The sequence below is a fragment of the Monodon monoceros genome, unplaced genomic scaffold, assembly GCF_005190385.1.
Source record: "Monodon monoceros isolate NGI ecotype Baffin Bay Population unplaced genomic scaffold, NGI_Narwhal_1 Super_Scaffold_12, whole genome shotgun sequence".
NCBI lineage: Eukaryota > Metazoa > Chordata > Mammalia > Artiodactyla > Monodontidae > Monodon > Monodon monoceros.
In genome coordinates, this window is record NW_021703768.1 from 158801705 (window position 1) to 158825439 (window position 23735).

Here is a 23735-nt window from a genome sequence, read left to right on the forward strand (position 1 = left end):
CACACACACACACACACACACACACACACACACACACACACACACACGAGGCTGAAAACACATCCCTCCGCTCAGAGCACAGGGAAGTTGGGAGAGCCTCACAGGTGCAACACGGTCACCGAATTCTTCGCGGATCTCTGCCGGTCCCAGTGACGCAGAGGTTGTGTGCCCAGGGCCCCGCAAGGATGCGGGAGGAATCGTGACACCAGACATGAGTTCAGAGAACATTTACGAACGGACGAGACAGTGGAAATGGAGCCCGGTTCTTGCGGGTCTTAGGGACCTGGTGTCACTGCTCGTGTCGTAGTGGTCAGGATAATCTCCTGCCCATCACAGGGGCTGGAGGGACGCCGGCCCACAGCAGGATCCGTGCAGGCCTTCCAGAATGTGTGGAATTCCTACTCGGCTTCCCAGGAATTCGGAATTCCACCCAAGCTAGTGGAGGAAGGACGGAGGCCACTGTTTCTCAAAAACCACTTTGACATGTCAATTTTCCCACCTGTGTCCTCAGCTGAATACAGGCAAACAGAGCTCCTGGGAGAAATGGCACTCTGGGAGCCCTTGACCTCTGCAGACCGGCCGAGGGCTCCAGGGCCACCAGGGAGTAAATTCACGCCCTGAATTGCATGACTCTGGGTGCGGCTGCACAGGCCACAGGCAACTGGAAGGGGTTATGATTGATGGGGAACAAAATCTGAGGTTCACTACCCCCAGTTTTTAGAACTTTTTTTTTTTTTTTGCCGTACCACACGGCATACGGGATCTTAGTTCCCTGACCAGGGATCGAACCGGGGCCCTTGACAGTGAAAGTGCTGAGTCCTAACCACTGGACCTCCAGGGAATTCCCTTTCTTAAAAAAATTTTTATTCTATTATTATTATTTTTTTGGCCAAACCGCGCAGCATGTGGGATCAGTTCCCCGACCAAGGATCGAACCTACGCCCCCTGCAGTGGAAGCTCGGAGTATTAACGGCTGGACCACCAGGGAAGTCCTCCCTTTTTCTTTTTTAAACCTTTTATTTTGAAAGGATTATGCAAGCACAGGAAAGCTGCAAAAACAGCAGAGAGAGTCCCGTGTGCCCTTCACCCAGCTTCCCCTGGCAGTGACGCTGTCTGTGACTGAGGCCTGTATCACAGCCAGGACACAGACATCGGGGCAGCACCACTAACTAGACTACACCTGGGCCCCCCAGGTTTAAACCCGGAAGCCTTACTTCACAGGCTTTCAGAAAGCCGTAGACAAACTCTCAGATTTCATGGTTATACAAGGCACGTCAGCAGCCACCTGGAAGAGTCCTGGTTGTCCTGAGAACCCTCCGACCCTGACGAGCACTCTGACCTGTACACTCTGTTCCCAAGTCCCTGCCTTCCATCACCGTCTGAATTTCACGTCTGCCCTTCCACTCCCTGTACTTTGGGCGATGGCAGACCAGGGATTTCGGGGGCTGCTCTGGTTTTGAAAAGGCTGCCTGTGGTAAGCAGACAGAAATAGAAAGCATGTGGCTGTAGGTTTCGGGAGGGAGGGTGGGGCTCTGGAGGCAGGAGGAATAGCTGCTGCGCTAACCTCCCCCCCCCCCCCCATGGAAACCGAGTGCATGGTTCCCAGGAAAGGCGGGCCCTGCGCAGATCCCCCCGGGGACCAGGGTGGTCAGGTTTCCAAGAACGCAACTCGGAAACTATGGGACGATGGGCTTCCAGAAAGGGGGCTTTCTATGTCTGCAGGAACACGTCTGTGGGAGCTGAATCACGTGTCAACTCAACGTCCCCCAGTCACGTGTGCAGGAGCCACCATCCCCAGGTGGTGACCTCCTCTTCTCCACTCCCGTTGTCTCTCAGGGACCCTTCCCTACGTGTAGCAGGGAGGCTGCACTGCGGCACAGGAGCCCCGATGAGGGACTTCTCAGCACCAGGGTTTGCACTGAACAGGGAGGTGATGGTTGATTTTGTGTGTCCGCTTGGCTAGGCCACGGTACCCAGCTGTTGGGTCAGATGCCCATCTAGATGTCACTGTGAAGGTATTTTTAGATGTGATCTAACATGGAAATCATCAGACTTTGAGGAAAGCAGATGACCCTCCATAAGTGGGTGGGCCTTATCTAATCAGTTGAAGGCCTTAAAAGACTGAAGTCACGCTACCCCCACCCCCCGCAAAGAGAGGATTCTGCCTCCAGACTCCCTCTCTCTCTCTCTCTCTCTCTCTCTCTCTCTTCTTCTTTTTAAATTTTTTGGCCACGCCGCAGCATGCGGGATCCTAGTTCCCTGACCAGGGATCGAACCAGCGCTCCCTGCAGGGAAGCCCCTAGGACTCTCTTTGGACTCAAGCTGCACCGCCAGGGAAGCCCCCAGACTCTCTTTGGACTCAAGCTGCACCAGCTCTTTCCTGGGTCTGCGCCCACCGGCCCGCCCTACAGATTTCAGACCTGCCAGCCACCACGGTCCCTGAGCCAATGCCTTAAAGTACCTCTACCTACCCCACCCCCTACACACCCCTAGTGCTTCTGTTTCTCTGGAGAACCCTGGCTACTACAGGTGGCTCGGGTACCCCGTTACCAAGGGACCGCCCTCCCCCACCCCACCGATGTGGCCGTCGCTACCAGCAGCCAGTCCTGGTCGGCAGGGCCTTCTGGTTGTGAAGTCAGGGGAAGCCCGGCTCTAAGGGGACTCGATTCTCCTCTCTTCCGTCTGCTACCCTTCTCAAGCCAGTCTGTTCCCGGAAACCTGAATTTCAGACATCCCGCAAGGCAGGGGGCGGCCTCCAAGAGAAGAGCTGCGTGGCACCAGGCTGCATCACCACATTCTAACTAGAACCCACGTTGGTGGGGGTGGCCTCTGAGCCTGGGAGCCCGTCAGAAGGCAGAGGCCGGCACCCTTGAGGCCCCTCTCTCCTGCTGCCAGGGCACCTGTCGCCACCGCTCGCACCCGCAGAGTACGGGGACAGAGCCGTCACCCCGCCGCCAGCTGCCTCTCACCTTTCTTGCCATGATGAGGCCCGAGGGTCTGTGCTGGACCTTGGTGACCACCCCACCGTTCCCGGCTCCCAGCTCCGAGATCCTTTCAAAGTCATCGTCCTTGAGCTCCCCGACCTTGGCCTTCTGGGTGAGGAAGGCTTCCAGCCGCTTCTTCTGCTGCTCGTCAAGTTCTAGCTCCTCTAGCTTCTTCTGCAGGTCCACCAAGTTTGCTCTGCGGAGACCCCAAGGGCGAGGGTTAGCCAAGACTGCATGCCCTACCAAAAGATGACTCAGCCCAAGCCGAGGTCACCGCGTGGCCACTGCACATTCCAGGCCTGGGGTTTGTAGCTGGGAGGTGAATCAGACCTGATTCTGGTGCTTGAAGGGCCTACGATCTCATGGGAAAGAAAGACCACCCGCAGACACACAGCTGAGGTCCCTGAGAACTGGGGATGCCGTCCCTCTCCCCCACTCATAAAGGTTAGGAGACCTCAGAGCCTCGAGGGCCAGCTCTAGCTCAGTGGCCCTGCTATCAGACCCGGGAGCCCTTCCTCCTGACACAAGAGCTCTGGACCACATGGGAAGGAGACAAGGGAACCGGAGAGACAAGCCTGGGGGTCGGGGAGTGAAGCCCCAGGTCAGGACACCTGTCTTTCACAGGGATGGAGGAGCAAACTCATTTTGAGTGGCCTCAGAGCAAAGAACTAGAACCAAGAGGCAGATGACAGAAACCGTAGCATCTGCGCCTCTAATTTACACGAATTACACAGAGGCATGGGCGGAGGAAAGGAGAGGGGCATAATTTAAACAGTGCAGACAATTCCAGGGCATTCCGTTCCAGCAGCATGCTCTTATTATATCTTGAGCGTTACTGTAAACGGTAGGCATTTATACGTACATGCATTCCTAGAGCCGGTTATTAAAAACCAACCATGTGGGACTTCCCTGGTGGTGCAGTGGTTAAAGATCTGCCTGCCAGTGCAGGAGACGCAGATTCGAGCCCTGGTCCGGGAAGATCCCACATGCTGAGGAGCAACTAAGCCCGTGAGCCACACCTACTGAGCCAGCGCTCTAGAGTCCGTGAGCCTCAACTACTGAGCCCGTAAGCCACAACGACTGAGCCTGCACTCTGGAGCCCGCGAGCCACAACTACTGAGGCCCGCGCACCTAGAGCCTGTGCTCCACAAGAGAAGCCACCGCAATGAGAAGCCCGCGCGCCGCAACGAAGAGTAGCCCCCGCTCACTGCAGCTAGAGAAAGCCCGCGCACAGCAATGAAGACCCAACGCAGCCAAAAATAAATAAACAAACAAATAAATAAATGTATATAAAAGCCATGTATACTGCACTTTATTGGGTGATTTCAACGAACTTTCAAAGGACAGGTTGACAGTTAGCTATTTTCACGAGTGCCTTGACTCTGAACCAAATCCTGGAGTAAAACACTGTAACAGGCAGGTAGACGCCAGCTCAATGCTCAGCGCGCACGAGCACTAACCCGAGGCTGCCCAAAAGAAAAAGAACGTGAGCTATGTATGCAACTTTTTAAAATTCTAGCCACGTTAGAAAATGTTTATCTGGTGAAATTAGTTACTCTGGAATATGTATTATACTTACAGCTCCCCTGAATTTGGACAAACAAGCCACATTTCAAGCGCTGGCTGTGGCCAAGGGCTCTACCCAAACAGTGAGTGCAGCTCTAAGGAAAGTCACTAGAGGAGAATGGGCCACCTCCAGAGGTCTCCACTCACCACTCTCCAGGGCACTTAAGCCAAGGTTTACCACCCACCTAGGGGAGACCCCCCCGGGGGAATTCAAGCAGGAGATGAAGGGGGACACTGGAGTTCTGGCAGGAACCTTCCAAGCCCCAAGTTCAACCATGACTTGCCTACAACTTAAAGAGATGTAAGCAAAAGGGCACACAGGAGCAAGATGACCTGCCACTGGGTGATGTCACCTGAGCTGGTACCTCGAAGAGGTCGTTGGGAGGTAGGGGGCTAGGTGCCACTTCCTGAGCAGGCACAAGAACTTTAACTCCCACAATCCTCCTGGGAGGCACCTCTCTTGTAGACCTAGCCCACCCAGGAGGGACAAGGCTCAGAGGTTCAGTAACCTGCCTGAGGGTCACAAGGCAAGGAAGTGGCAGAGGCTGGAGCAACACCTATGCCCTTCCAGTCTGCAGAGCCTGTGCTCATAGTAGTGGTCCCCTGAGCCAGGACCTGGATAAAGGGGGAACAAGAAGGACGCCGATGGACAGAGAAGGAAAGGCAAAGGAAGGAATATATGTGCCACGACCCCTTCACCATAGGAGTGAAGAGGCAGCTCTTGCAGCCAGGCCCTCAGACCCTGGAATGTGTCCAGCCTGGCCTATGACATCTAAAATGCATTCTGGAGTCAGCTGATTAAGCCATTTTACATTTCATGGCAACTCCACTGTGGCTATTTAAAAAAACCCTGGAATTCCAAAGGCTGGCTTCTTCTGGGGGAATTCTTGAAGGGATGGAAATCACAAATCACATTAAAAAAAAAAAGAAAAAAAGAGAAGAGAATATGATGAAGGAGATGTCTCGTAAGAATAAGTGGAGTTTCTGAGAATCAGGAACACGTCCCCACATTGAGCTGCACCCTCGGGGACAGAGAAAGATGTGAACTCACACACATATGCATCAAGGCGCTCCTCCTTCATCTGGTCGCAGGAGGCCAAGTCCCCTGAGAGGCACCAAACATGCCATTCGCCCATCACACCTGGTTCTCATGGGTCACACCACAAGCAAGGCGCACGGCACACAGATCCCGGCCACGGACCTCTGACACCAGCCTGGCCACTCCAGCATGAAGAACGGGAGTGGGGAGGTCATAGGGACATGCTCTGGGGCCAAGTGGCGTGACCTCACACAACGCAACTCTGCCATCAGGTAACCCCAATGCCCCGTGCTTCTTTCTCTGTCCCTTCCTTCCCCTCAAGTCCTCCTGTTCCCCTCAGTTGCCTCAAACCCAATCACACTTCTCCAGCCCCTCAAGGCTTTGCTAATCCATTCGATCCAGAATCTCTGTTCATCTGCTTTCAGGGGTCCCAGCAGGCTCCCGACTTCTTTCCTGCTGGGTGCCCAGTTCTCCCCCCCCCCCTCCCTTCCAATCCCCCCCGCCCCCTTCTCCCCCCCCCCCCCCCCACCCCCCCCCCCAGCCCCCCTACCCCCTCTCCCCAGGTTCAGCTCCACCCCCCACCAGCAGGGTCTTCTCAGGCTCCCTTCCCCCCAATTCCCTGAGGACCCTCCCCACCCCTCAGGGATCCCTCCCCACCCTCAAATCTCTCAGGTACCCCCCTCTCCTTTTCCTGGACCTCCTTACCCCATGCTCACTCCCAGGAACCCCGCTTGCCCCATCCCCTCCTCTCAGGAACCCCACGTGCCACCGTTCTTGGAATGCAAGGACCCCCCCACCCCGCGCCTTTCCCCCCACATCACTACTCAGGGACTCCTCCTCCTTCCTCCGATTTCACTATTGCGGACCCCTGACCCATCCTCTCCCCTCAGAAACCCTCCCATCATCATCCTGGCTGTACTATTTAGGGCGCCACATTCCGGTCTTCTCCCCGCAGGGACCGATTCACTACTCTGAGACGCTCCATCCCATCTTCTCCCAGCAAGAACCTTCCCCCAGCCCGATTTCACCATTCAGGGACCTCCCTCCCGCCAAGAGCGATAATCCGAGCCCCTCACCTCTCCTCTCCGGGCCCCCTCCCCGACCTTGCTACCCAGGGCCCCCTCCCCTCCTTTCAGGGACCCTCTTCCCCGATCTCGCAACTCTGGGACCCCTCCCCCGTCCTTCCCACCCAGGGCCCACTCCCCCGTCCTCTCATCTCCTCGACCCCCTCCCCCGACCTCGGTACTCTGGGACCCCCATCCCGTCCTCTCCCCGGCCCTGGCCCTGCCCACTCACTCGGAGGCGCCCTCGCTGGTGGGGGACGGGCCCTCGGCGATGGCGGGGTTGATGGTGAGCGCCGGCAGCACCGGCTTCCTCCGGGCCAGCATCGGGGATCCGAGGGCCGGCGGCGGCGGCGCCTCTAGCCGGGGCCCATAGGGGGCGGGCCGGGAGCGGGCGGCGCCGACGCGAGCGCGGGGCTGCGGCCGCGGCCTAGGCCGGCGCCGGTGGGGCGAGGATGGGCGGCGCTGCGGATCGGGGCCGAAAGGCGCCAAGGGACGCAGGGGCTGAAGCCGAGGGATCGGGGCCACGGCAGCCACAGAGGCCGGACCGAGGCTGACGCTGCAGCCGGAGCCCGGGAGGCAGAGGGAAGGGAGGGGGAGCTACGAGATCGCGGGCCTCTCGCGATAACCAGCGCCGGGGAGCCGAGCCGGGCCCCGCCCCTCACCCCGACGCGTGCGCACCAGCCTGAGGCCACCTCCTCGAAGGGAAAAAGGGAGGATACCGACTCTAGGCGGCGCATGGAGCATGCGCACTCGCTCGTCTCCCACCGAGCGTGTGCGCATGTGCCTGGGGCGCCGGGAGGGCGTTCGGGAGAGGCAGGGCGAGAGCGAGGACGCGGTGGGCAGGTGTGCGTGAGGGAGACGTCAGACCGTTAGAGCCTTGCAGGTGCCGGACTGGGAATACATCACCCGGTAAAATCCTCAAAAGTTGTGGGAGGGGCTCCCCTGGTGGCGCAGTGGTTGGGAGTCCTCCTGTCGATGCAGTGTAGACGGGTTCGTGCCCCGGTCCGGGAAGACCCCACATGCCGCGGAGCGGCTGGGCCTGTGAGCCATGGCCACTGAGCCTGCGCGTCTGGAGCCTGTGCTCCGCTACGGGAGAGGCCGCAGCAGTGAGAGGCCCGCGTACCGCAAAAAAAAAAAAAAAAAAAGTGGGAGACTTAAGTTGACCTCAGAGTCAAAGGCTTTTTGCCAATTATGGACAAACACACACACACACACACACATAATATAAATTACCATCATTCTTTCACGAAAGAGAGGTCATTTAAAAACTTGTTGTTGTTGTAAGTATATGTAACATAAAATTTACCATTTTACCATTTGTAAGTGCACAGCTCAGTGGCATTAAGTACATTCACACGGTTTGGCAACCATCCCCACTATCCATCTCCAGAACTTTCTCATCCTCCCAAACTGAAACTCTGTCCCCATGAAACACTGACTCCCCATTCTACTCCCCCAGACTACCACTACTTTCTGCCTCTATGAATTCGACTCCTCTAGGGACCTCATATAAAGTGGAATCATACAATATTTGTCCTTTTGTGACTGTCTTATTTCACTCAACATAGTGTCCTCAAGGTTCATCCATGTTGTGGCGTGTGTCAGAATTTCCTTCCTTTTTAAGGCTGAATAATATTCCTCTGTATGGTTGGACCATGTTTTGTTTATCCGTTTACCCACTGATGGACATTTGGGTGTTTCCACCTTTTGGCTGTGATGAATAGTGCTGCTGTGAATATGGGTGTACCAATATCTGTTCATATTCCTGCTTGCAATTTTTTTGGATATCTACTTAGAAGCGGAATTGCTGGATTATATGGTGTTTCTATGTTTAATTATTTTGAGGGATCATACTGTTTTCCACAGCGGCTACACCATTTTATGAGAAAGGTCATTTTTAACACCAATTAAAAAAAAAAAAGGAGGCAGTATATGGCACTGAATAAAGGCACAGCCATTTAAGTGGGAAAAAGTTGGCTTCATGAAAAACTCACCACATTGCTTTTTTTGGCTCACATCTATGAGCACCTGTGTGCATTTCATGGTAGGGTGCATCTTCACGTGGGGAAAAAACAGAGAGAGGAAGGTTCAGTCCACCTCTTCTAGGTTCAGCCCAGGTCCCCTGGTCCCCCTGGCTCAGCCCTGCCCACTTCCTGTCCAGCCTCCCTGCAGTCATTCTTTTAACAGTTAATTTGCAAGCCTTTTAGGTGCTAGACTCGCGCTGGGCACTGAGAGATACAATGTTTAAAAAAATAGCTACATAATCTAAATATACATAATTGCAAAATGTGACAATGGTCTAAAAATGCAAAGTTGTAACCATAGCTCTCTCCTGATGAAAACTGCTCCCAGACACTGCCTGCCCCTCCACTTTTACAGTCTGAGCTGTGTTTGTTTTGCCTCTCACTGCTCCCAGTCGCTCATCCAAAATTCAGAAGAATACTCATCTAGCCTCAAATAATGCCATGACCTTTCCCAGATCTGGGCGTTTCCAATATCTTTCTGTTCTGCAAAATGATTTCTCTATGATTTTATTTTATTTTAGGCTATATATACATATAGTCTTTTTTATTGAGCTGTAACTCACATGTAATAAACGCACAGTTCTTGAATGTTCAATTCCTTAAGCTTTTATAACTGTATACACCCATGAAACCATTCCCGGAAACAAGATACAGAACATTTCCATCACTACAGAAAGTTTTCTCGGTGTCCTATTCAGTTAATCCCCCTTGCCCCAAGCAGCAGTGGTGTGCTGGTAAATGTTTAACGATGGGCTTGTGAAACGAGAGATTTAGAGAGAGAGAGATTTAGAGAGAGAGAGAGAGATTTAGAGAGAGAGAGAGAGAGAGGCTGCTTTGTAATTTGTAGTACTTGTCCTTTTCTGTGGTGTATATATTCCCACCGAGACTTATTTCCATCTACCATGAAGTTGGAAAGGATAGTAACAATAGGCACCTATGAGCCAAGACAAGCTGGCTGCAGCCCCCTACTCCCCTACAGGCACCCTAGATTCTGATTTCTATCCCCAGAGATTAGTTTTGCATGTTCTAGAGCTTCGTGGAAATGGAATTGTACAGTATGTACTCTTGTGCCCAACTTCTTTTGCTCAGCAAAATATTTTGGCCATTCATCCATGTGATTGTATGTAACAGTAATTTGGTTTTTTCCTTGCTGTATGTATGATATTCCATCGTGTGTATCTGGGGGACTGCCCTTCATGTAGACCAATCAGTTAGTTCTTTTTTTTTTAATTGAAATATAGTCAATTTACAATGTTTCAGGTGTACAACAAAGTGATTCAGTTATGTATATATTATATATTTTTCAGATTCTTTTCCATTATAGGTTATTAAATGATATTGAATATAGTTCCCTGTACTATACAATAGGTCCTTGTTGTTTATGTATAGTGGTGTGTATCTGTCAATCACAAATTCCTAATTTATCTCCTCCCTTTCCCCTTTGGTAACCATAAGTTTGTTTTCTATGTTTGTGAGCCTGTTTCTGTGTTGTAAAGAGGTTCATTTGTATCATTATTTTTAGATTTCACATACATGTGACATATGATATTTGTCTTTGTCTGACTTAGTATAATAATAATCTCTAGGTCCATCCATGTTGCTGTAAATGGCATTATTTCATTTTTTTTTTTTATGGCTGAGTTAAATTAGTTCTTGAGGAGGATCAAGGGATCAAATCTTTTCTAATGAGCAGAATTTTCTCCTCGATTCCTAGTTGGGGGCTCAGCATACATTAAATCTGATTCTCCCTGTTCCTTCCAGTTCCCTATTCCTTGGAATTCCCAATACACCCTGCTTGTTTCTGGCGTATGGCTCTCGCTGCATTCTGATTCGCTTCCCTGCTCTCTTATTCTATCTTCCCGTCTAGTTATGAACATTTTGAAGGCAAGGAAGATGTTGGATTTGTCTGTTTCTCTTCCAGTCCACCTCCTTGGATAGTGGAAGCCTCCGAATATATGCTACTTGAATTAATGAAATGGGTGCTCCTGTCCTTGGGAGGCGAACTTCCTGCTAATCACCTGATGCTCAGCCCTTGTTATAGAACATAAGCTTTTATTGTTGAGATTACAGCAGACTTGCCCTCCAGCCCCTTCTCTATCTTGACCACGGAGTACATTTTTCTCTGTAACCTCACCCTGTTACCTATCTCTCTGCTTATCATTGGTTCCAATCACATCTTTCTTGATACATCTGTTCCCTGGTCCCAGAGACTTGGATCTCTCTGAAATCTCCCCCTCCCCATGGAAATTAGTTTCTAATGGCTTTGTTGATAGATTCAATTCAAAGTGGTGTTTATCTTACTCAGGAACAATTTAGCATTAATATCACATGTGTACACTTGGCCTATCTCGGAATTCACCCTGAACTTTATCTCTCTCACCTGGGCAATGGATTAACTGGAAGAACGGCTGACCTGACCCCTTTGCATACTGCAGTTGAACTCTATCTGGACTACCTACAACCCAGCAATTCTACCCATAGGCATATGCCCTTCTATAACCAGGAGACACGTACGCTAATGTTCTCTTTGGCAAAAATCTGGAAACAACACGAATATCCATTGATGGAAAAATATGTTCCAGTATAGTCCCCAAAGAAATATTAGGCAGCAGTAAACTCGCAAATGACACAACAACGTAAAAAAGTCTTAGAAAGTTACAGAAGACTTTTGATGACACCATTTTTTTTTTTTTAGATTTTATTTAATTTTGGCTGCATTGGATCTTTGTTGCTGTGTGCAGGCTTTCTCTAGTTGTGGTGAGCGAGGGCTACTCTTCGTTGCTGTGTGCAGGCTTCTCATTGTGGTGGCTTCTCTTGTTGCAGAGCACAGGCTCCAGGCACACAGGCTTCAGTAGCTGTGGCATATGGGCTCAGGAGTTGTGGCTCATGGGCTCTAGAGCGCAGGCTCAGAAGTTGAGGTGCATGGGCTTAGTTGCTCCGCAGCATGTGGGATCTTCCCGGACTAGGGCTCAAACCGGTGTCCCCTGAAAATGGTAGGCGGATTCTTAACTACTGCGCCACCAGGGAAGTTCCCATCACCTCAATTTTTTTTAAAGGTAAAAAGTATTTATACTCAAAACATCACATCCTAATTATATTTTGCTATTATGTGTGCTTTTTAATTTGCTTTGATTTTCACCTATTTTCATTGTTTTTGTTATTGTATCTGTTTGGTGGAAATATGATGGGGATGTACTTTCTGTACTTTTTAAACTTTGTGTCATTGACATCACATTGGCAGATTGAAATGGTCCCTAGTGGGAGTATTTACACCCTGGAAATTGGCAAATGATACAAATGAGGGCTTGATTTATTGTGTTTTTGATTGCATAGAATGAGTCAGAAAATATTTTGGTAAAGGATCGGTCAATATTTTCTGCTTTGTGGGCCCTACATCTCTATTGCATGTCTGTACGGAGAGAGCAGCCACAGACCACACTAACCAAATGGGCATGGCCAGGTGCCAATAAAACTTTATTTACATAAACAGGCAGAGGATCATAGCATGCCAACTCCTGGTTTAGGCTTTAAAAAGTGGTGGAGACATGCCGCGGAGCGGCTGGGCCCATGAGCCATGGCCGCTGAGCCTGCGCGTCCAGAGCCGGTGCTCTTCAACAGGAGAGGCCACAGCAGTGAGAGGCCCGCGTACCGCAAAAAAAAAAACAAACAAAAAAAGTGGTGGAGAAAAGTTAATAATGCAGATTAAATGTCAAAATGTGTGTGTCTACTATTGTTAGGTTGTGACTAGCACACACACACAGAAATGGAAAGATATTTTCCAGTATTCAAAAACCGTTACATGATTCACCAAAGAAGACATTCACATTATTGATGAACAAGTGAAATTCCAACATACATCTTCACTTTCATGTTACTTATTAACATAAATGAAAAATATTGCCAACGTTCATGTCAGAACTACACTTGTTCCATTATTTGCCACCAGAGGTTGGCTATGGATACAAGAGTTTGGCAAAAATCAACCAAAACCTATTCTGAGATTCAAGTGGCTATGTAGAATTTATAATACGGTATTGTATATGTGATTATTATTTGTAAATTGTGTCCTACACCTCCTTTATATTGTTAACATTTAAAAGTATATATTAGGGGGCTTCCCTGGTGGCACAGTGGTTGAGAGTCCGCCTGCCGATGCAGGGGACATGGGTTCGAGCCCTGGTCAGGGAAGATCCCACATGCCGCAGAGCAGCTAAGCCCATGCGCCATAACTACTGAACCTGCTCTCTAGAGCCCGGGAGCCACAACTACTGAGCCCACGTGCCACAACTATTGAAGCCCATGAGCCTTGATCCCGTGCTCTGCAACAAGAGAAGCCACCACAATGAGAAGCCCATGCACCATAACAAAGAGTAGCCCCCACTCGCCGCAACTAGAGAAAGCTCATGTGCATCAACGAAGACCCAAGGCAGCCAAAAAATATAAAATAAATAATAATAATAATAAATATATATATTATATAATGCATGTATATTATATACGTGTAATGTATATTCGACATATAGAGATGTCTGCAGTGCATGTATATTATACACATGTATATTCAACATATAGAGATGTCTGCAGTGCATGTATATTATACACATGTAATGTATATTCAACATATAGAGATGTCTGCAATGCATGTAGTTATACATGTATAATATATATTAGATATACAGAGATATCTAAATTCCCTTTCAAGAGAGCCGGTTGTTAAACACAGACCAACACACCACTACTTTTATACATTGGGGAGCTGAAATATTCCTCCACCAAAACGGTGTGCATTCATTCAACTAACATTTATTGAGTGTCTACTCCCTGCCAGGCAGAAAGACCTACCCCAGGGGATATGGATATTCACTAATTACTTCATTCAACAGAAACGTCTGTGATCATTCCCTCCATCAGCTTCGATCCAGATACTTAGCTATTCAGAGAGAGAAAGGGATATGGGGTTGAGCAAAAACTCAGGAAGTAGCAAATAAGTGGACAAAAGCACAGAGGCCCATCTCTGTGGTGGCATCCCTAGAGGGATTTTTTTGTGTTTTTTGCTTGTTTGTTTTGTTTGTTTTTCTTTTCGTTTTGTTGGTGGCCGCACCACCCGTGTCTTGAGGGATCTTTGTTCCCCAGCCAGGGATGGAACCTCAGACCTGGGCAGTGAAAGTGCAGAGTCCTAACCACTGGACTGCCAAGGAATTCCTATCTCTCTTTCTTTCTTTCTTTCTTTCTGTCTTTCTTTCTTCCTTCTTTTCTTCCTTTCTTTCTCTTTCTTCCTTCCTTCCTTTCTTTCTTTTCTTTCTCTCTTTTTCTTCCTTCCTTTCTTTCTTTCTTTCCCCTTCCTTCCCTCCTTCCTTCCTTTTTACCTCCTTTTATTATTTGATTATTTTTCTTGAGATATAATTGACATATAACATTATCTTAGTTTCAGGTGTACAGCCTAATGATTTGGCTTATGTATATATTGAGAAACAATCACCACAACAAGACTAGTTAACATCCGTCACCACACATAGTTAACAAACACCTTTTTTTTTTCTTGTGATGAGAAATTTTAAGACCTCCTCTCTTTGCAACCTTCAAATATACAACACGGTACTATTACCTATAGTCACCATGCTGTACATTGTGTCCTCAGGACTCATTTTTATAACTGGAAATTCGTACCTTTTGACACCTTTCACCCATTTCTCGCCCCTCCCATCCCCACCCCTAGAGTTGTTTTTCTTTTTTAATTATGTTGTATCATGTCCTGAACAATGGATGGGCAAGATGATAACTATTTTACAGCTGTGCAGAAAGGGTCCATGCAGATGAATAAGAATTAGGAGGAATGTGGAAAAGGAGTTTGACTTGGGGCAGGGGTGGTTAATAGGTGAAATTTACTTTTTGCCTTCCCTTTATTTATTTATTTCATAGCACTGTTATTTAGTAAGAAACAGATAAGCATTGTCTTTTAAAATTTATTATTATTTTTTTAACTGAGGCATCATGTATGTAATGCAAAATCCACCCTTCTAAAGTGTATGGGGACTTCCCTGGCGGTCCAGTGGTAAAGACTCCGTGCCTCCACTGCAGGGGACACGGGTTCGATCCCTGGCTGGGGAACTAAGATCCTACATGCTGCGTGGCAAGGCCAAAAAATTATAAAAAAATAAAATATAGTGCACGGATCAGTGGTTTTTAGTATATTCACTGTGTTGTGCAACCCTCACTGCTGTCTAGTTCCAGAACATTCCATCGCCCCCAAAAGAAACCCCGTTCCCATTAGCCATTGCTCCCCAGCCCCCGGAAACTTGCTTTTCTGCCTCCAGTTTGCCCTCAGCTTCTGACTGTGCCCATAAATGTCTGCGGAAGGGATGAAGTCAAATGGAGTTTTGATGGGATGTCGTAATCACTTCGATCAAAGTCCCAAACTCAAGGTTTCTAGAGTGAGCGATGACTTTATTTTTTCTTTTTTTACAGGGGCAATTAAAAATCTCCGGGGCTTGGCAAGATCAGATGGTTGGGTGCAGATTTCTCTCTCAAGGTCAGTACCTCAGGTGACCTTCAGTTTATGAAGGTGTTTCTTCATCAGTCTGATTTCTTTCTTCCTTCCTTCTTTCTTTTTTTTTTCTTCCTTTTTTTAATATTTGTTTATTTATTTAGGCTGCGCCGGATCTTAGTTGCAGCATGCCGAATCTTCGTTGCAGAATGCAGGGTCCTTTAGTTGTGGCATGCAGACTGTTAGTTGCGGCATACATGCGGGATATAGTTCCCCGACCAGGGATCAAACCTGGGACCCCTGCACTGGGAGCGTGGAGTCTTACCCGCTGGACCACCGGGGAAGTCCCCGGCAGTCTGACTTCTGTTTCCTGTAAAGCATCAGAAACATTGTTCAGATAATTCAGCAAAGGAGGAGTCCCTCAGAAACGTGGGGCCTTGGAAAACTCATCTCACCCCTCTGGGTCTCAGTTTCCCCTTTGGCAACACCATTTCCTCCTTTGACACGAGAGCAGGGCTCTGCAAACTTTTTCTGTAAAGGACCAGATAATAAATATTTTCAGTTCTGAGGGCCAGTCTCTGTCGCAAAAATATAGACAAATGGGTGTGGCCAGGCGACACTGACATTGGCATTTCATATCATTTTCAGTAACAGAAAATATTCTTAAAACTTTTTCTCAACGGGTTAAAGAGTGTAAAATGCATTCTTGAAGACAATACAACAGCAGGTGGTGAGCTGGCTTTGGCCCATGGGCTGTGGTTTGCCAACCCCTGATCTAGGGCATCAGGACATTGGTTACACTTCGAGGCATTTGGAGTATAAGACGTGGCATGTTCCTCATAACTAAGTTAAGGCAAATCATTCATTCATTCAACAGCTACAGCAGTTCAAATTTTTATTGAATCCCTACTCTGTTCCAAGCTCTCATGGAGCTCACAGTCTGATAGGGAGAAATAGGCCACAAACAAATAAAAAACAGCATGTCCCATTTCAGCAAGTGCCGCGGAAGAAAAATAGCGAATGCAAGAGAAGAGGAAACACAGAAGCTGGGAATAGGGCAAAAGTCACAGTTTTAGGGCTTCCCTGGTGGCGCAGTGGTTGAGAGTCCGCCTGCCGATGCAGGGGACACCGGTTCATGCCCTGGTCCGGGAGGATCCCACATGCCTCGGAGTGGCTGGGCCCGTGGGCCATGGCCGCTGGGCCTGCGCGTCTGGAGCCTGTGCTCCACAAGGGGAGGGGCCGCGGCGGTGAAAGCCCCGCGTACCGCAAAAAAAAAAAAAAAAAAGTCACAGTTTTAAAATAGGATGTCAGGGACTTCCCTGGGGGTGCAGTGGTTAAGAATCCGCGCTCCCAATGCAGGGGGCCCGCGGGTTTGATCCCTGGTCAGGGAACTACGTCCCACATGCATGCCGCGACTAAGGAGCCCGTGAGCCTCAACTAAGACCCGGCACAACCAAATAAATAAATAGGATGTCAGGGACGGTCTCACTGAGAAGGTGACATTTGGCAAAAGCAGAAAAAGTTGGGAGTGTGCTCCATCGAGATCTGGAAGAAGAGTTCTGAGGCAGACGACACAGCCAGTGCAACGGTCCTGGGGCAGGACCACACCTGGCGTGTTGGAGGGACAGCCAGGAGGCCCGGGTGCCTGGAGCAGAGTGAGACAGAGTGGATAAGACTGCTGATGGATGGATGTGGGGTTTGAGGGAAAGAGAAAACTCAAGGACAGCCCAACGTTTTGACCTTGAGCACTGGAAGGCTGGAGCTTCCGTTTGGTGAGACAGGAAGGGCAGCAGGAGGAGCACGTTTGGGGAAATGGCAGGTGCTCAGTCAGCCACATTGAATTTGGGAGGCTTGTGAGACGCCTGCATGGAGACGGCAAAAGGCAGTTGGATATACAGGCCATTTGCCAACCTTCAGCAGTTAACCCTGAAAACAAGGTCAGACTTCTAGAAATGACAGGCGTAGCAGAAGCACTTGCTGCATTTTCGGTAGGGATTAAGCTAGTTTTTTTTTGTTTGTTTTGTTTTTGGCCATGCCCCACTGGCATGTTGGATCTTAGTTCCCGGAGGAGGGATCGAACCCGGACCCCCTGCAGTGGAAACACGGAGTCTTAACCACTGGACCGCCAGGGAAGTCCCTAAGCTAGTTCATTTTGAATCTAATAACTCACATCTGATATCTTGGAGAGGTGGTACTGGACTTTATAAATAATCACAGCTTTTGGGGGGGAAAAGGTCCAAGCATTATTCTAATATTTGAGAAGGAATGGGTAACGTCTTATGACATCAGGTAAATATTTGATAAATATTTGATGGGGAAAATGAATGAATAAATGAGTGATGAAGGAAGGAAGGCTCTGAAAAAGAGTGATTTGTCTTCCCAAAAGTCCCTGGCACAGCTGGCATGGATGTCCTCTCCCAGGAGGACTATCTTCCTTTCTGACTGCCATGCTGCTGATGCTCTGCTCACATCCCAAAACGCAATGGTTACACCTTCCGTCTCGTGATCCACACAGAAAATCCCTAATTTGTAGCATCTGCCGATTCCTGAGGTGTAAATACCCCAACCTTGGCCAATTTCAATCTACCCTCATGATGTCATTGAATCTCACCAGCCAGAGGAAGCCAGCTCCAGCTCACCACTGTACCTGAGTCTTTTCAGGCCTTGGACCCAACATCATTTCTTAGCCTGAGCATATATATTACCTATCTCCTCTGTCCTTCTATGTCTTCAGTGTGAAATACCAGCCAGTTCCTGCAGATGTTGGATGAAATGATGTGGATCAAAATACTTCAGGAGAGGGACTTCCCTGGTGGTCCAGCGGTTAAGATTCTGCGCTTCCAATGCAGGGGGGCAAGGGTTCGATCCCTGGTCAGGGAACTAGATCCCTCATGCCGCAACTAAAGATCCCTCATGCTGAAAGTAAATATCCCGCACGCCACAACCAAGATCCTGCATGCCCCGACTAAGACCCGGTTTAGCCCAATAAATAAATAAATATTTTTAAACAACACTTTGGAGGGGCAAAGAATGGCATGCTACACAAATGCAAGGCGTACATACAGATAAAAAGCACAAATTAAGAGGTGGTGTGTATACACACCAAGGGGCTTTGGAAAGTAACAAAGCTGTTCAAATTTGTCAACATCTTTGACAACGACTGAATGGGATTTAATTCATTGAGAGTCCTAGTGTGTAAAGCATGGTGGGAGAGTAGGATCATGGCCCCAGGAGGGGGGAGTCCTGGAGACCTTGGCAGGGGGCAGGGGGAGGAATCAGGACAAGGAGGAGGCACAAAAATAACCTCCCACTCCTCCCCACTTCCCAGGAGACCTGGGTTTGGCGGGGAGGGAGGGCGTGGGTGGGGCCGCCAGGGAAGGAGGTTGAGAAGGCAGTTGCTCGCGGGGTCCACTAGAGGGCGCCAGGGACTGAGAAGTTGACCGGTCTCCCCCAGCCTCAGGCCAGGCCTGGGTGGGAAGGGGAGGGGTCCCTGGGTGACGCTGGGCAGCTGTCTATAGAAGAGGACCTGGGGGCCTAAGTCTCTGAACATGGACTTCCAGAGTTGGGGGTTTGGAGGAGAGGGGTTGAAAAATTAGAGCAGGAGTCTGCAAAAAAAATTTTAAAGGGCCACGTAGCAAATAGCTTAAACACAGCCCATCACAGTTAGTCAACTCTGCGCTCTTAGTCCCCAAACAGCCACAGACCATACAGTCCATAAATGGGCGTGCTGTGCGCCAACGGAATTTTATTTTTTGAGGCTGAAATTTGAATTTCATGTAATTTTCCTGTGTCGCTAAATAATTTTTTCCTATATTTTTAATGTTTGGTTTTTTTTTAAGAAGATGTTGGGGGTAAGAGTTTATTTATTTATTTATTTATTTTTGGCTGTGTTGGGCCTTCATTTCTGTGTGAGGGCTTTCTCTAGTTGTAGCAAGCGGGGGCCACTGTTCATCGCGGTGCGCGGGCCTCTCACTATCGCAGCCTCTCTTGTTGCGGAGCACAGGCTCCAGACGCGCAGGCTCAGTAGTTGTGGCTCACGGGCCTAGTTGCTCCGCAGCATGTGGGATCCTCCCAGACCAGGACTCGAACCCGTGTCCCCTGCATTAGCAGGCAGACTCTCAACCACTGCGCCACCAGGGAAGCCCTTCTTCCTATATTTTTAAAGCGAAATAATTATTCTGTATTTTAAAATTATCTGAAAATGCAAAAGCTGCTCTTTGCTCTCAGTCTTTACAAAGACAGACTATGGGGGTATAGTTTGTCAATGGACTAGGGATGATAATAAATATTTGTCTGACACTACGAACCAGGTATTAAGTGCCTAAATGCAGTGACTTACATAGCACACTTAAAAGCTGAAGGAAATCTTGTTTTAACACTCACTCCTCTATAAGCCAGAAAGTGTCAGTAATAATTATGCAAAGCAACCAATAATTGTAATAGCCATAAGAGAAATATGGAGTGAAATTTTTTCTTTCATTGAACACCAGCTATATAATCACACCAGTAACATACGTAAAATAAATATCCCAGTCCGATATACACATTACTAAATGTTAAATAGATAGCTAGTGGGAAGCAGCCACATAGCACAGGGAGATCAGCTTGATGCTTTGTGACCACCTAGAGGGGTGGGATAGGGAGGGTGGGAGGGAGATGCAAGAGGGAGGAGATACGGGGATATATGTATATGTATAGCTGCTTCACTTTGTTATACAGCAGAAACTAACACACCATTGTAAACCAATTATACTCCAATAAAGATGTTAAAAAATTAAATAAATAGGGCTTCCATGGTGGCGCAGTGGTTGAGAGTCCGCCTGCCGATGCAGGGGACACGGGTTCGTGCCCTGGTCCGGGAAGATCCCACATGCCATGGAGTGGCTGGGCCCGTGAGCCATGGCCGCTGAGCCTGCGTGTCTGTAGCCTGTGCTCCGTAACGGGAGAGGCCACAACAGTGAGTGGCCCGCGTACCGCAAATAAATAAATAAATAAAATAAAATAAATAAATATCCCAGTCCAATAAAGGGAAAAAGGTGATGAATGGATACATTTTAATTCCATTAATGAATTTTTTTTTTTTAAAGAAAAACTTCTCTTTACATGTAGGTACATATCTCTACTGATCTGTTGCAGCAATGAATAATAGCTTTATAGTTTAATAAGTTTAAATCATCAAACAAGAATAATAATTTAAAGGAGGAAATTATTGATATTTCCATTTTAAAGATATGGCTCAAATCCAGTAAAAATGAATTAAAATTTGAGCTTGCCAAACAAAAATATTATAATTTGCAATTGGTGCACTGTCTAAACTTTTAAACAGAAATAGAAGGTCCAAGTGGTCAGAAAGGGAAAAAAAAAAAAGTGAAGTAGCTCAAACTCTGTTTCTTTGCATTTAAAATCACTGGCCCATCACTGTTTATTTCAAATCTACTGTTTAAACACAAGATCGTGTAATACCACAAGGGTTGGAAATATGAACTGTTTCCAAAGAGAACTCAAAAGAATTAGAATCGTTAAGAACTAACTCTTCAAATGAATGTGTATAGCTGAGTCTGTGTGTGTCTGGAGCCAAATGCATTGCATGAAGTTCTCCAAATTCACTTCTGTGTATAATACAATGTTTATTAAAGGATAAGTAATAAAATGTGCTAATTCAAAACTTCCAGTGGTTAAACCACAGCAATTGTTCATACCAAGAGTGGACAGGCCATGACTTGTCAGCCAAATCCAGCTTATTTTTGTAGGAGCTAAGGAGGGGGTTTTTTTGTTTTTTTTTTTTAACTGGTTGGGAAAAAAATCAAAAATAGAGGGACTTCCCTGGTGATCCAGTGGTTAAGACTTCGCCTTCCAATGCAGGGTGTGTGGGTTCGATCCCTGGTCAGGGAGCTAAGATCCCGCATGCCTCGTGGCCAAAAAACCAAAGCATAAAACAGAAGCAGGGCTTCCCTGGTGGTGCAGTGGTTGGGAGTCCACCTGCCGATGCAGGGGATACGGGTTCGTGCCCCAGTCCGGGAGGATCCCACATGCCGTGGAGCGGCTGGGCCCGTGAGCCATGGCCACTGAGCCTGCGCGTCCGGAGCCTGTGCTCCGCAGCAGGAGAGGCCACAACAGTGAGAGGCCCGCGTATCGCAAAAAAAAACCAAACAAACAAAAACAGAAGCAGTATTGTAACAAATTCAAGGAAGACTTTAAAAATGGTCCACATCAAAAAAAAAATCTTTAAAAAAAATCAAAAAGAGAATATTTCACATGTGCAAAGTATAGAGGATTCAAATTTCAGTGTCCATATAAAGAGCTTTCCTGGCACTGGGCCATATTCATTGATGAGTTGTCTGCAGTGGCTTTCTTGTTGGGATCACAAGCTGAGTAGTTGCCATCTGGCCCAAAGAGCTGAAAATATTTACTCTCTGGCCCTTTATGGAAAAACTTTGCTCACTCCCTGGTTTAGACCAATAAAAGATTTCTTAAGGGGAGATTATTTTGACACTGACATTGTTCAGAATTGTCTATGCACGTTGATAAAAAAATAATAATAAAATCAGGTTTATTATCAGTTTCTGAATTCTCTGCAGACAATGGGCTCCCCTTTTTTTACTTAAGATTTTCTTTTTTATAAATTGAAGTGTAGTTGATTTACAGTGTGTGTTAGTTTCTGGTGGACAGCAAAGTGTATCAGATAGATACACTTTTCAGATTCTTTTCCATTATGGTTTATTAAAAGATATTGAATATAGTTTCCTGTGCTATACAGTAGGACCTTGTTGTTTATCTATTTCATATGTAGTAGTTTGTATCTGCTAATCCCAAACTCCTAATTTATCCCTCCCCCACTTCCTTACCCCTTTGGTAACCATACATTTGTTTTCTGTTTTGTAAATAAGTTCATTTGTATCATATTTTAGGTTCCACATATAAGTGATATAATATGATATTTGTCTTTCTCTGCTTGACTTACTTCACTTAGTATGATAATCTCTAGGTCCATCCATGTTGCTGCAAATGGCATTATTTCATTCTTTTTTATGGCTGAGTAGTATTCCATTGCATATATCCCACATCTTTATCCATTCACCTGTTGATGGACATTTATGTTGTTTCCATGCCTTAGCTATTGTAAATAGTGCTGCTGTGAACATTGGGGTGCACGCATATTTTAGAATTAGAGTTTTCTCTGGATGTATGCCCAGGAGTGGGATTGCTGGATCATATGGCAACTCTAGTTTTAGTTTCTTAAGGAATCTCCATAGCGGCTGTACCAGTTTACATACCCACCAACAGTGTAGGAGGGTTCTCTTTTCTCCACACCATCACCAGCATTTTTTTATCTGCAGACTTTTTGATGATGGCCATTCTGAACAGTGTGAGGTGATGCCTCATAGTAGTTTTGATCTGCATTTCTCTAATAATTAGCGATGTTGAGCATCTTTTCATGTGCCTCTTGGACATCTATATGTCTTCTTTGGAGAAATGTTGATTTAGGTCTTCCGCTCATTTTTTGTTTGGGTTGTTTGGGTTTTTTTATTATTGAGTTATACAAGCTGTTTGTATATTTTAGAAATTAATGGGCCTCGTTTTTGATAGCACCTGGGGTGAGCTGCTCCCCTCTCCCCAGCCATGGTATGCCACCGCCCCTGTATAAGAGTTCTCTGGATCTTTACTATTCTCCCCATTTTGGGAGGAGTAGAGGCACAGAGAGGCCAAATAACTTGCTCAAGGTCACACGGCTTGCAAGAGGAGGGGCTGGAATTGAATCCAGAGAGCCGTAACCATGACATTCGCTCTGTGCTAGATGACACGACAAAGCCCCGGCCTGTTGTTGCCATGAGCACTGCTACCTGGGGTTGACTCTGGCTCACCCCGGGGGCAGCTCTGACTTAGGGTTGCTGCCTTGAATTTCAGCATCACTACTTACAAGCTGCTTGGGCTAGAGCATCCCCTCCGCAAGCCTCAGTTTACTTATCTGCAAAATGGGTATTTACAAAGTCCCCAACTCATTTGGGGTTTTTGGAGGATCAAGTTTATTTGTGTACTTTGCACAGTGCCTGGCACAGTGAGTGATCAATAAATTTTAGCTGTGGTTTTGATGAGACTGGGTGCCCAGACCCAGAAGCTGGGCCTAGGAGAAATGGCATTGTTTTTTGTGGAGAAGGGAAGTCCAAGAGAGTGGGGGTGGGGATGGTTTGAGAGAATTCAATGCACAGAGTGAGTTCTCCATGCATGCATGTTTGTTTGTTTTGGAGGCCCCGCTGGGATTCTCCATGCACGTTTGCGTGCAAATTGCATATACGAAATAAACCTAATGAAAGGTAAGAAATGACTTTTCAATCCTTTTTTAAACTGTCTGATTCTGTCAAGAAGCACTCAAGTTGGGTGCTGTCGTGTCTTTAACACATTTTTGCTAAGTTTTTAAGAGTCACCTAATCCAGAACCTTCCACAGGCAACAGTAGCTCTCTAGAATATAATAACATTGTTTATTTTCTTTTGCATCTGTTTTAGGCACCTGATACTTAAAAAAACCTAAAATCTGGTGTTATAATGTTTCCTTTTAAGATACATTTTAATTAATT

At 47.5% G+C, this 23735-nt stretch overlaps 2 protein-coding genes across 6 annotated transcripts in view; one reads left to right on the forward strand and one right to left on the reverse strand.

Annotated features, from left to right (window-relative positions):
- Window positions 1–7255, reverse strand: part of MAP2K2 (mitogen-activated protein kinase kinase 2) — a 23066-nt gene extending 15811 nt beyond the window's left edge. Inside the window, exons 1-2 of the mRNA XM_029217192.1 lie at window positions 6886–7255; window positions 2970–3180 (exon numbers count right to left, since the gene is read on the reverse strand). Of these exons, the coding sequence (XP_029073025.1) occupies window positions 2970–3180; window positions 6886–6977 (303 nt within the window). The 5' untranslated portion in view covers window positions 6978–7255. The remainder of the gene's footprint in view (window positions 1–2969; window positions 3181–6885) is intronic.
- A 163-nt stretch (window positions 7256–7418) lies between these two features.
- CREB3L3 (cAMP responsive element binding protein 3 like 3) overlaps window positions 7419–23735 on the forward strand; it is a 40279-nt gene continuing 23962 nt past the window's right edge. For 3 of the 5 annotated variants that reach the window (XM_029218965.1, XM_029218969.1, XM_029218972.1), the window contains exons 1-2: window positions 7419–7562; window positions 15143–15206. The gene's annotated coding sequence lies outside the window, so the exon portion shown is untranslated. The remainder of the gene's footprint in view (window positions 7563–15142; window positions 15207–23735) is intronic. The other 2 variants (XM_029218966.1, XM_029218971.1) reach the window with 1 other exon arrangement.